This window comes from Stegodyphus dumicola, chromosome X1, assembly GCF_044657685.1.
Source record: "Stegodyphus dumicola isolate Sdum_Otavi_A_Nest chromosome X1, ASM4465768v1".
Lineage (NCBI taxonomy): Eukaryota > Metazoa > Arthropoda > Arachnida > Araneae > Eresidae > Stegodyphus > Stegodyphus dumicola.
This window is the reverse complement of record NC_140780.1, coordinates 61,330,856-61,344,036: the sequence shown is the minus strand read 5'-3', so window position 1 is coordinate 61,344,036 and position 13,181 is coordinate 61,330,856. Positions and strand designations below refer to the sequence as shown.

General features: G+C 31.8%; 1 protein-coding gene across 3 annotated transcripts in view; it reads left to right on the top strand.

Annotated features, from left to right (window-relative positions):
- Window positions 1–13,181, top strand: part of Mitofilin (inner membrane mitochondrial protein mitofilin) — a 73,483-nt gene that overhangs the window by 41,193 nt on the left and 19,109 nt on the right. For all 3 annotated transcript variants that reach the window (XM_035354283.2, XM_035354281.2, XM_035354282.1), the window contains 3 exons: window positions 2,438–2,574; window positions 3,771–3,868; window positions 12,269–12,398. In XM_035354283.2, the coding sequence (XP_035210174.1) occupies window positions 2,438–2,574; window positions 3,771–3,868; window positions 12,269–12,398 (365 nt within the window). The remainder of the gene's footprint in view (window positions 1–2,437; window positions 2,575–3,770; window positions 3,869–12,268; window positions 12,399–13,181) is intronic.

Sequence of the window (13,181 nt, the reverse complement as noted above, 5' to 3'; positions counted from 1 at the left end):
TTGTTCAACAGATCTTGAGGTAAGAATGCCCATTCCTCAATCAGCATCTGTTTCAGTTGCTGAGTGTTCTCCGGAGGATGTAATCGTGCCACAAGACATCTCTCCAAATCATCCAACACATGTTCTACAGGATTTAAATCAGGGGAGCACGCTGACCAATCCATTCGAGTGATATCTTCACTTTTCAGTAACTTCTGAACAGCAGGCGTCTGATTTGGCTGTGCATTGTTATCCATAAAAACGAACTCTGCTCCAATGACACCTCGGAACAGAAACACACGAGGAAGGATCACCTCCTGACAATAGCAATCTCCGGTTACAGAATTTCTGTCAAAAAGGTGGAGCTCTGTCCGCCCGTTCAGCATAATGCCTCTCCAGACGAGATCTTCAGGATACCGTAACGGTCTCTTTCCGTGATCTTACTGAGATTAAACCGTATTCCGACCTCTCTCCAAATCAATTTGTGTTGAGAATCGCTTGTGGCACTAAAACGACTGTCATCCGTAAGGAGGATACGACTCCATTGATGAGATGCCCAGTTTTTGCGCTTCTTGCACCGCTGTAAACGATGACACCGATGGCCAACTTTCAAAGGAATGCAGCGTTCAGAACGGCAGGCAAATAAGCCACCTTTGTAAAGGTGTCTGCACACAGTAAACCGCGACACTTGTTGCCCCGTTAGTGTACACAGTTGTTGAACGATGGAGTTTGATGACTGGTTTCGGGCTCTTTTCGCCTGCAGGACAATGTATTGGTCATCCACTGCAGTTGTTTTCCTTGGGCGGCCACCCACAACCTTTCTAACAGCCATACCTATGGTTATAAAGCTTTCCAAGTGCACGAAATGACACTTTTGTTGATTCCGAACTCTTCAGCTATACTGGTCACGCTTTGCCCCTACTCCAGATTTTCGATCATTCTTCCACGTGTGAAGTCATCCAGATAATTTCTTCTAGCCATATTTCACGAAAGAACTCTTTGTACTTGCAGTGAATGTCTTTAATTGTGTCTCCATCCTTCCTTTTATGGTAGTCTCGAGTTGAGCACGACGACCGTATGCGTTTTGCATACGCTCACTTAGCCTGTGATTTTTTTTCTAGACATTTGCATATGCATGACCTTTCTACTGAATTGCATGTTCATTGTACTGTACGCAAGAACCCCTTTTCTATAATTTAATGTCTATCTGATTAAAATTTACATTTTTGCTTAAGTTTTGCACACCAGCGTATATGTAACATACTTATAAAGGGCTCCATATCTCAAATAGCTTAGGGCCTTATCAAGTCTAAATCTGGCTCTGAGTAGCAGTAATAAATGTTGATGATAATAAAAGTTGTTTTTTTATTAAGGTGATAATGCTTCTCAATGGATGGCAAAATCTGTAGTATGGTTCTAGATCCAGAAAACACCGCTACCAATAGTAAGAAAGTGACAGAGAGGTTACTGGAAACGAAAAAATTTTCGATTGACAAGTTGAAATTCTCGACACAGCAGTTACAGGACTTCAGCAATGTAACTGAACAGGAAATTATGTCCGTCTACAGAATTAAAGAAAAAGTATTAGCACAAAAAACAAAGCAATTTAACATGTTGACTGCCGTACACATTTTACATGGTTTGCCCATGTTTCCAACTTGAAATTTTTATTATGCGATGTATATTATGTTGAAATATTATCTACAGAAGATAATGTGAGTTATATAATTATGCTTAATGCATTTTTCATGGTCACTGGTGACCCCCAAGGCTCTGTAGACTTATTGTGATATAGAATTTAAATTTTTACTATTTATTATTCTTCAAACGATTGCAGTAAGAATGATACTATTTAAAAATTTATCAGTATCGATATTTACTCTAATTATGTATTTTACTATTGGTCGTGTCGCCGCTCATCGTGGCACCCATGGCGCTATAGCCAAGTCGAGTGCCGGCCACCGGTGACCCCCACGGCAGTCAACGTGTTAACCAATTTACATTGAAAGAAATGTTTAATAAAGTAAACAAATAAATATTAAGCTTTTTTTTTTTTTTGTAAATTTTGATACTCTTTAGATCGTAAATGCTTCATTATTTCATAAATCATGATTTCATATTTCTTATTTTATAATTTCTACGTGCCATCTTACTAGATTAAAACTGATGATCTAATATCCAGAAAAATCCCAAATCCGGAATCGCAGAAGTCCCGACGAGTCCGGATTTCAGACTTTGTACTGTATAATGAATGATGTCACATCACAATTTTAATTGCAGTAATTTTTTTTTTTCTGTCTGAATCTTGTAGTGGTGGGTGGTTTCTATTTAGGTAGTGCAGCAATGTTAGTTAACAAATATTTTAAACTTTAATATTGTTATTTTATCTGCATTATTCAATATTATGCATATTTATTGCTTTCCCCCTTAATATGTACTACAAACATTTTTTCCTTAGTGAAAGAAGCTGCAGTAACTGATATGTTAAAGAAACTAGAGAAAAGCTCAGAAGAAACAGTTGCTATACACATGTCTGCTGTTAAAGCTATTAAAAACTACACAAAAAAATTATATGAAGCTCTTGATATGCCTGAGGTATTTGTATAAAACTGACTTAATTTTTATTGAATATTTCATTTTTTTTAAGTGTAAAGAAATAATAAATGCTTATAAATCATTCATTTCACTGTACTAATGAATAGAAGGCATTAGTGTGCTTCATTTCATATATTCAAATTTCTTGACATCTTTTTAAGTAATGAAAGCTAAAAGCTTAAAAATTTACTTCGATTATGTGAGAGCTAAAAAGTAGTGCCAAAAATATAGAAGTGATTATTTCTCATTTTTTTTATCTGCTTTATGAAGTATTTAATATGTACATAGTTTAGAAATCTGTATAGTCTGCTCTTTAATAAAAAATGTTAGAGAAACGTTGATGCTTTTCTGAAAACAACTGCGTGCGTACCCAAAAATTAGCTTCATTTTTCAATGTATATTAAAACAGTTTTATTTTGGACACTATTAGATGTAAGTTTTTATCAATTTTTTTCTATAGTTTTAATCGTCATCTTATTTGCTTTCCAGTAACTACTCTTTTATTTATTCTTATATACTTGAAGAATGTAGTATTAGTTATGCATTAGAATAGTTCAGTTCTGTTTAAATACAAATCCAAAATTGCTTAATATTTAACAGATAATGCAAAAGCTAAATCAGTTTTTTATGCAGAGTTTTATTTTTTAATAATGCTTTTTCCTTTCCCATAGTTTAATGCTGTAAAAGCCCAACCATCTGGCATTCAACTAACCAGAAAACTTAAGTACTAGAATATTTTCAAAATTCAGGAATTTTTTTAACATAAAATTAAGCAAATAATTGATTCATAACTCTATAATAAAAACATGCGAGACTGAGCAGAGAGTGTGAATTAAATTTGCAGTGAGTTGAATTTTACCAAATCCTATTCATCATTATAAAAACTTAAGATTTTATCCTTTCACCATAAAGAGGTGAGGTGGTTTAGGCATGTGAATGTTTTATTATGCATTAAATTATATGGATCTAAACATTGTTATATGACAAAATAACAAGATTCCTGAGTAAATCCTGTTGTTGCTTTCTCTGTAGCTGTCTCTCAAAAATTGTGTTTAGTTCTGCCTTCTCTACAAACTACATATTTAGCCCAAAATGTTTATAATGTGTGCAATGTTTAGCCTGTTTACATTGTAATTTTATTGCTTTCACATACTTATTTATTTCATGTAATTTTAATATGTTGTATTTCTTTACAGGGTAAGGATGGAGATATTGTTTGGAAAGAAGCGAGTAGTGCTGGATCGGAAAAAGCTGAAGCTCTGAAATTAGCTGAAAGAAAAGCGTCTGATATAAAGTAAAATATGTGTTAATGAACTTCTCTTTACAGTGGTTTAAAAGTGCATCTTGCATGTATTGTTAAAAAGGTAAAAATGTTGTTGCTAAAAATTGCTGAATGTAAATGAATGCAGATGTAAGTTTCAGAGGATGTCCAGAGATACATAATCTAAATTAATTTAAATTTATGTAAAGTTTACTAGGATACAGACAGTAAGCCCCACAGAGGCTTCAGAATAACATTTATCTGACATTAATTTCGTCTTAGCTGGAATTTCCAAACATTCTTTAGTTTCCTCTTAAAACACAATTTGCAGATATTCTGTTCAGCTTTGTCTTCTAAACATATGTTGACAGTTTCATTACATTTGAAATAAGCTAGGTTTTTGTGCATAAACTATACATACTTGACTAATAGCATTATTTAAGCTTGTTTTTTTTTCAACCAGCACGTCATTATCAGGTTGAGACGAAGTACTGATTGCTATCAAAGTACATTGTAACTGATCTTCATCATCCAACAAAGCCAATGCTTGCTTCCTTCAAAATTTGTGTTTTTGACTGTCTGATTCCAGCTGTGCAACCAAATATAGCATCATAAGAGGATTTTTTAATACCAGAGTGAAATGTGTTTTACATGAACTATATAAATTTTAATCTGTTGTTCCAGGAAGTGAACTGTTTGTCATGCATCCATGGCGCAATGAGTAATCAATAATGACTTAGCACTTTCTTAGCAGGTATTTTCAATGTCTTTACATCATCTCTCAAACAACTTTTCATCAGGAAACAAACAACTGTTCTGTTTCACATCATACTTGCTTACTAAAGATTCAGACCTTTCCTTCATTGCATTTCCTCCCCCCTCAATCACTTGAAGAATTCATCATTCAAGTCAACTTAAGGTTTTTAAAAATTTTGTACGTTGACATTAGAAACTTAACATAATTATCAAACTTGAGAAAATAATAGATCAGCACATCATACATTGAGCATAGTTAGACACAGCAGCCAGCACATGGAAGCAGTCAACTGACTGGAGTGAACTGGCACTAACATGCAGTGGTAGCACAACACTAGACTGTCTACTAAACAGTTCCTCGTATATTCTACAAGAATTCATAAATTCAGTAGGGTGGAAGGTAAATGTGTTTCTGCTTGATGTTGCAAGGATCTGGAAGGGGAAAAAATTCAGCTACAGTAATCCCTATATGTTAAGTTCAGCAAATTATCAATAATTGCAAAAATGTTGCTTGTAATTTAAAGTAATGCCTTCTGTATTCTTAAATAAAACATAAAAGTTATGCCTTCTGTATTCTTAAATGAAACATAAAAGTTAATATCATTGCTGTTATATAATATTTTATGGCAGATTAAAAATGGTGTGCAATTTCTGACAAGTTCTGACATTACAGCATTTGGAATTTAGAACTTTAGTTAAAATCACCCTGTATATTGCAATATAGTAACTAATACCAACAAGCAGGAGGAATCATGTTCGTTATTTTACTCTTTAAACAGAGTGTAGACCATAATTCTATTAAATAACTATTTAATGTGTAGAATTATTAATTTATTACTTACTTTAATTGGTGTCATCAATTATTTCATGAAGTAAGTTGATATTCTATGAAATAACAGATTTCATACTTTAGTGCTAACAGTTACAGCCGAAAACATTACAGACAAAAACGTTGTGCAGAAACAACACAAGGCGAAAGTGTCGTGGTACAAAACATCGTGGGAGGAAAGAAAGCAAAGAGAAAATATCGCAATTCTAAAATGCGATACAAATTATTGTGGTAAAAAATAAAGCGGTTCGAAAACTTTGCAATTTAAAAATATCGTGGAAACAAATAAAGTACCTACAAATAATTGCATGACTATCGCATCGCACACATGCATTTTTCAGGTTTTAAAAGTTGTAAATGCATTTTCGCATTATGGTATTAGAGCACAAGAAGAAAGAGACTGAAAATGTTAACGACACTTTAGGAATAAATGGAAACAAGATATAATTTTCACTAAAACAATAATAGATTAACAAACGTGAAAGAAAATAATTTGATAATTAACTGAGCAATTTTTTATAGAGCCTAACATCTTGCAGTTATTTATCTTCCTTTTTCTAAACATTTTTAGACTGTATTTTTCATAAAAATTATCAGTAAAACTTTATAAAAGATTAATTTTTTAATAACATTTGCTAATTAACTATGTAAATTTAAAGTTCTATTAAGTGTTATAAAGTTGGATTAATTTTCTACTCATTTTCAATTTTAAATGCTTGAGTTTCTTTCTTAGTTTTTCAGCTAAAATTTATTAGTTATTTCAAAAGTATGAAATATAGAAGTAAAAACATCTTTCTTTCCTACTTGTGCTCCCAACACATTATTTGAAAATGAACTTACAACTTTTAAAAACTAAAAAACGCATATGTACGATGTTATCATGCGATGATTTGTAGGTACTTTATTTTTTAGCATGATATTTTTAAACTGTGAAGTTTTTGAACTGCTTTATTTTCTTTCACGATGTTTTCTCTTTGCTTTCGTTTCTCCCACGATAATTTGTACCACTACATTTTCACCTTGCATTGTTTTCATCCGCGATGCTTTCGGCGGACACCTTGGTAAGATATATATTAATAAACATAACTTTAGATCAGTGTTCTAAAAAATTTTCCATGATTTTTATGCATGAAAATTAGTAATTTATTACTGTACTTATGACTTCTTGGTACAGAAGGTGTGTAATTTATTTTTCTTTGCATTACTTCTTGGTACAAAAGATGTAATTTGATACTCGCATTAAAAGAGCTGAATAGGATTTATCTTGTTTATGACTTGATATATGGCACATCAGAATTATATTATTAAATTAATTAAATGTACAATAGAAATAACCAGTAGATAATAAATAGACTATTATACAGCAAATTTGTACTTGAAATCTGTATACAGCTGCAGAACTGACAGTTCTTATGGTAAAACTGGGAGACTAATCTTTGGTTAAATCTTTAAATCTCTTATTTTTTCTCTGATTATAAATCATCTCTGCTAAATGTAAACCGAGGAAAAATGATGACTAGATTTCAAAGGAGGAGGAAATGCTATGAAGAAAATCTTAATGGCAAATTCTTAAAAAAACTAAACAATGTTATCTAAATGAGGCTTAAATTATACAGATTTCATTACAGAGATGTGTAGAACATTTTATGAAAACTTAATGTTTAATATTTGTATTTGATTTAAATTTGTAAATGATACATTATTGATTCTACCTGCAAGATTATAAACACAGTAATTATTAATTCTATTATCATTGTGTTTAAACGCATTTTATTATATATAATTTTTAACCCTACTCAAGATTTCATCGTATGAAATAAAAAAAATGAAAAGCACAGATTAATATTTAATTCACTATTCTAAATTTTAAGTTAACCCTCCGAGCACTACGGGTTTAGCCCTGAAATTTCAAAGTTCCTCAAAATGTCATGAATAAATAGTCTTTTCTTGACTATAAATAAAAAAGTGACCCTCCCTTTGTGCTTTGATTCCTTTTCTTCCATTGTACATCCAGCCCAAAATCAGATGCATGAAAATCTGGCAAAAATTTTCATATGTAATGATTATGAAAGCCACTGTTCTATACAGAACTTTCTGTCCATAATACTGTGAGAGCTAATATACTTTACTCTGAAAGATGATTAAATCAAGTCATCAGTTTAACCCGTGAGCTCACATGACCTTTCTCAAAGCATGGCTATTTTTCCCAAGTTGTTGAGGTCCAGTGTAGTTGTGTCCAAGGTCACCCTCTTCTTGCTTCTGTTTGCCGGAGATATAATCTGAAGTTTTGTTTTTGATCAGATCGGGCCTTTTAGACCCAGTACTCCTATTCGCATTGCTGTTATATAGTTGATTTATGATAGAATAATATCATAAGCAGCAAATATGATACATAATTTATTGTTCAAGGAAGAAATGTTGCAAAAATTATTAGAAGCTATATAAACTCATAAAGAATCTATTGAAGATAGTGAGGATGGAAGTGATCAAGAATTTTTACTTTGCATACTGATTCAGAAACACAGATGCTGAAAATTAGAACAACATAAATTGCTTTATTGGAAAAAAAGTATCAGAAAGGGAAAAAAAGAAGATGCCAACGAAACAGCACAGGAAAACAAAAATGTGCTTTGCCTAATGTGAAAAATATTTGTTTGGAACACGACAACTCTTTGTTCAATTTGTTGCTAACATTTGTTATTGATTCCCCCCCACCCCGTATCTAATAAAGAAAATGAAGAATCAGTGCAGAGTAAAGTGTTTTTTTCCTGTGCTAATATGTAATAAATTTTTATTTTCCTTTAAGAAATTTTATTTCATAAAAACATTTGGAGAAATAAAAAAATTTGATGCACATACTTTTTAAGTTTGATCATAAAATTTGTTATTGACATATACATAACCTTTTTTGAAAATTTACAATTTTTTCTTAAAAAGAACAAGAGCTGGGTCTTTTGGACCTAGTGCACTTACTCATATAACTCAAATGAGTGCATGTGCTGCTGGGTTAAGTCTTTTTAAAATTGTATTACCTTATGGTGTAAAAGCGTGTTGTTTCTCCAACATGTGTTTTAAGTCGACAGTTATGTATCTGTCAATTCTCTACTTACAAAATTCTGTGACACTGAAGATGAGGAGTGGATCTTTAACCTTTTCCACACACTACTCTTTAAAGTTGGAATTTTACCAAAAAAAATTTGTAGGCAGTCTATTTAGGCCTAGGAGAGTATGCAGGTATAATTTTACAAAGATTGCAAAAACCGTTTCCATGTTGTGGGTGTGTCCGAAGTGAACACACTGAGCCGCACGAGCTGCGATAGGTGAGCATTGCTGTGAAGCACGTATTACAGTAAAATACTTTGTCTATGATTTAAATACAGTAGAATCTGATCTCTGTAGCAGATTTAGCATAACCCAGGGTGCACCACGGGGAGGCCTGCTATTCTACCCCCCGAAAACAAACCAGGGAAAAAAGGAAACTCATTGCATCAGCAATGCTGAGGCCTCGCCGAGCCATTTACACAATTTTAAAATTTATAAGAAAAATAATTAAAATACTATAATATTTACATTTAATTATTGACTAGAAAAAATAATTATTAAGTATACATACACAAAAAAGTCTACAGAAATCAAAACTAAGCAAAGTACGCACGATGAAAGCAAGAGAAAAAAAGGGTCTGCTCTCGCTGAAAATCAAATAGCTAAGTGAAAACAAAGCACCAGGGTCTTCAAAACCCCAAACAGAAAAGAATAAAAACAAATATAAATAAATCTGTGCTCTCAGCACTCTGTTTGAAGCACGACACCAGATTCTGTGACTCACTCCCACGTGACAGGCGCTACCAGTACAGTGTGTTCAGTCCGAACACACCATACGCAATATTTCAAAGATAAAAATTAAAAGTGATACAGAATAGGCAGATTAGCATATGAACAACAAAATTATATAAAGATTTTTTTTCATTGATATTCTTTATATTTAAAAAAAAAATCTGAAATATTTTGAAAAATCAGTGTCTTTAAAAACAGAACATATCTCAACGTTAATGATTTGCTTTTGTGGTATTGCCATCTATTATTCATAAAAGAGATTAAAAGTAACCATTAATGTAGTTTTCGTGATATTTGTCAATTATTTTCAATGTCTAAAAAGGGAATATTTTTGATGTGTTCACACCGAACACACTGCACCAGAAAGAGTTAAGCATAGTGAGCTCACTGTCTTGCCTGCAACTTCTGATCTGGCTGTCTGAAATTTTCATTTTCATAAGTACTATTTGGCCCTTTTTGTCTCTTTTTTTGATGAGATTTCGTAATGGAAAATGAAAATTACTTAACCTATTTTTAAAACGGAATATTTCCCCAAGTGACCTCTTAACAGTGCTTGTAAAGCAGTATTAGTGTTATCCTAGAAAAAAGGATTTCCTACTTTTTGTTCTGTTGAAGTAATGGAATTTCTGTCATTTTAACAAAATGGATATGTTTACTTATTTATGTGAACTCCTTAGTTCATTCAGTATAAATTACTCAAGTTGTGTTACTATAATATTTACATTTAATTATTGACTAGAAAAAATAATTATTAAGTATACATACACAAAAAAGTCTACAGAAATCAAAACTAAGCAAAGTACGCACGATGAAAGCAAGAGAAAAAAAGGGTCTGCTCTCGCTGAAAATCAAATAGCTAAGTGAAAACAAAGCACCAGGGTCTTCAAAACCCCAAACAGAAAAGAATAAAAACAAATATAAATAAATCTGTGCTCTCAGCACTCTGTTTGAAGCACGACACCAGATTCTGTGACTCACTCCCACGTGACAGGCGCTACCAGTACAGTGTGTTCAGTCCGAACACACCATACGCAATATTTCAAAGATAAAAATTAAAAGTGATACAGAATAGGCAGATTAGCATATGAACAACAAAATTATATAAAGATTTTTTTTCATTGATATTCTTTATATTTAAAAAAAAAATCTGAAATATTTTGAAAAATCAGTGTCTTTAAAAACAGAACATATCTCAACGTTAATGATTTGCTTTTGTGGTATTGCCATCTATTATTCATAAAAGAGATTAAAAGTAACCATTAATGTAGTTTTCGTGATATTTGTCAATTATTTTCAATGTCTAAAAAGGGAATATTTTTGATGTGTTCACACCGAACACACTGCACCAGAAAGAGTTAAGCATAGTGAGCTCACTGTCTTGCCTGCAACTTCTGATCTGGCTGTCTGAAATTTTCATTTTCATAAGTACTATTTGGCCCTTTTTGTCTCTTTTTTTGATGAGATTTCGTAATGGAAAATGAAAATTACTTAACCTATTTTTAAAACGGAATATTTCCCCAAGTGACCTCTTAACAGTGCTTGTAAAGCAGTATTAGTGTTATCCTAGAAAAAAGGATTTCCTACTTTTTGTTCTGTTGAAGTAATGGAATTTCTGTCATTTTAACAAAATGGATATGTTTACTTATTTATGTGAACTCCTTAGTTCATTCAGTATAAATTACTCAAGTTGTGTTACTATCACTGTGCTTTATCAGCATATCATTTTTGTCATCATAGCCATTTTTTGGTAGATGGATTCAATAGTTGTTAGAAAATTAGATTTTTTAAAAAGTGTATTGTATTGTTTGCTTGTAGCTTCTTCTTATAGACAAAATTCCTTGGTTAATATATACAAATAAAGTAGTCAACTACAGCAGGAAATTCCAGAAAAGGTAAAATATATATATATATATATATATAACACAGATATAAGTACTATTTCACTCTAGAATACAGGGTTGTCCGAAAGCTAGTAAATAGCTTTAAAAAAAATACAGTTTTATGAAATAGAAATGCATTGTTTGGAGTAATTGCATGAAATTACAGGTTTTTAAAGAACTTTATAAAAGTATTGTTGCTATGATTATTCTTGATGGCATTGTACCAGAGAGGATGTCGCAAAATTGTCAGATATAAAAGGAATTGCTGGGACAAATGCAGTTGTCAGTATGTTGTTATGATCTAAGAAGGCAAATTTGGGGAAATTTTTACCTCGGTAAAGAAACTGCAACTGTAGCTAAAAAATGTTTTCCATACATCAAGGATATCAAATATGGTAAACAGCCCGTGACTGTTGCAAGATTGAAGGTAATGAGAAACTTTAAGTACCTGTTCTTTAAAAGATCTTAGATTGATGATTGCAGTTGTGGAAAGATTGGACACTGTGATGACATAATCAGCATGTGGAGGAACAAGCTGTGGTAGTTCCAGTTGAATTGACATAATTGGGACTGTCTGCAGAGCACTAAAATCAGGAATTTTACTGATAATCTGTAAAAAACGGAACATTATCATGAACTCAATTTTCTCTATTTAAAAGTTAATTCTGCTGTACATTCATTTACAAATGAAGAGCTGTCTGCCTGTCAACCTCTCTTTTGTGGTAGAAACATTTCATTCTGAATGTTCAAGCAGGCTAAGTTTTAATTTAGAAGGTTCTAGGTTACTGAATTAGCTTTTGTTAGACTTTAAGAAATGTAATTATATAGATCAAAATACTATAGTTCTAAAAATATACATATACATATAATTTTTAAAACATGTTTAAAAATCCATCATCTTCTCTCTCACTTTTTAGTGTGTGAAAGTTTTATAAGTATGTAAAATGAGACCCAGTTTGTTTACTAATTTAGATTTACCTGCAGGTGTCGAAAAGGAATTGTTGATTTGTATGCTGAAAATTCATGTTATTTATGTATTTCTCACAAGCTAGAAGTTAGTATTTACTTAGATTTTATTGCAAGAGTTTTTCAGAATTTCTAATACTTAAATTTATATACTGTATTGTTTTTTAGAGCTATCATCGAGAAACTTCAAGTTAATCTGAAATATATAGCTGAAAAAGATGCTAAAAACCCACTTCTGAAGACTAGTGAAGAGCTGATTTCTGAAGTCAAAAAGCGAATTCAAAATGCTGAGGCAAAAGTAATTTTTTAGATTTCACTTATTAGAAAGGTGTGTTTTTAATGATTGCAAAATTATTTTTTTATGTGGATCAGGGGTTGCCAGTTGGATCAGTATTGACCCCTGGAAGTCAATGACATTTTTTAAAGGGAGTCTTTGATGATCAAGTGGTTGATTGGCGGCAGACAGCCAGCCAAGTATGCACTGGCAGGTGATTGGCATAATTATGAACCCATTGATTACAAAAATATAATTAATTGTTTAGAAAACTGTTATGCAATGAAGAAAAAATTGATATAAAATAAGTATAAGGTAATAAAATATACTAAAATTATTAATTTTATTTTTTAAAATACGAAAATGTTTTATGCTTTAAGTACAGCGTTAAACAGGAAAAACACAGGAACACAAGAAAACTCAACCAGAAAAAAATGCAAAGAGTGCAAGCTATCTTCTAAAGATATTTTATTATATACAAGCCATTTGCAAATTTTAAAAGTAGTGTTTAATGTTCACTTTCAAGGCACTGAAAATCTTAATATGCTAGCATGGCTCATAGAAGCACTGAACTGCAATATGTCTGTTAAACTGAAGGAAGATGTTAAGCATTAAGTGTTATTCAAAACATATAGCTATGCTAAGGTTTTTAATTGAAAATTTATCTGAAAGAATATCCCAAGTTAAAATTTGTTACCAAACCAACATTACTGACTGTTCACTTCTCCGAGTAGAAGCAAGCTTTAGTCAAATCATTAATTAGCTGTTGACAACAAGAAAAAATGTTGAAAATTTTTTTAACAATGT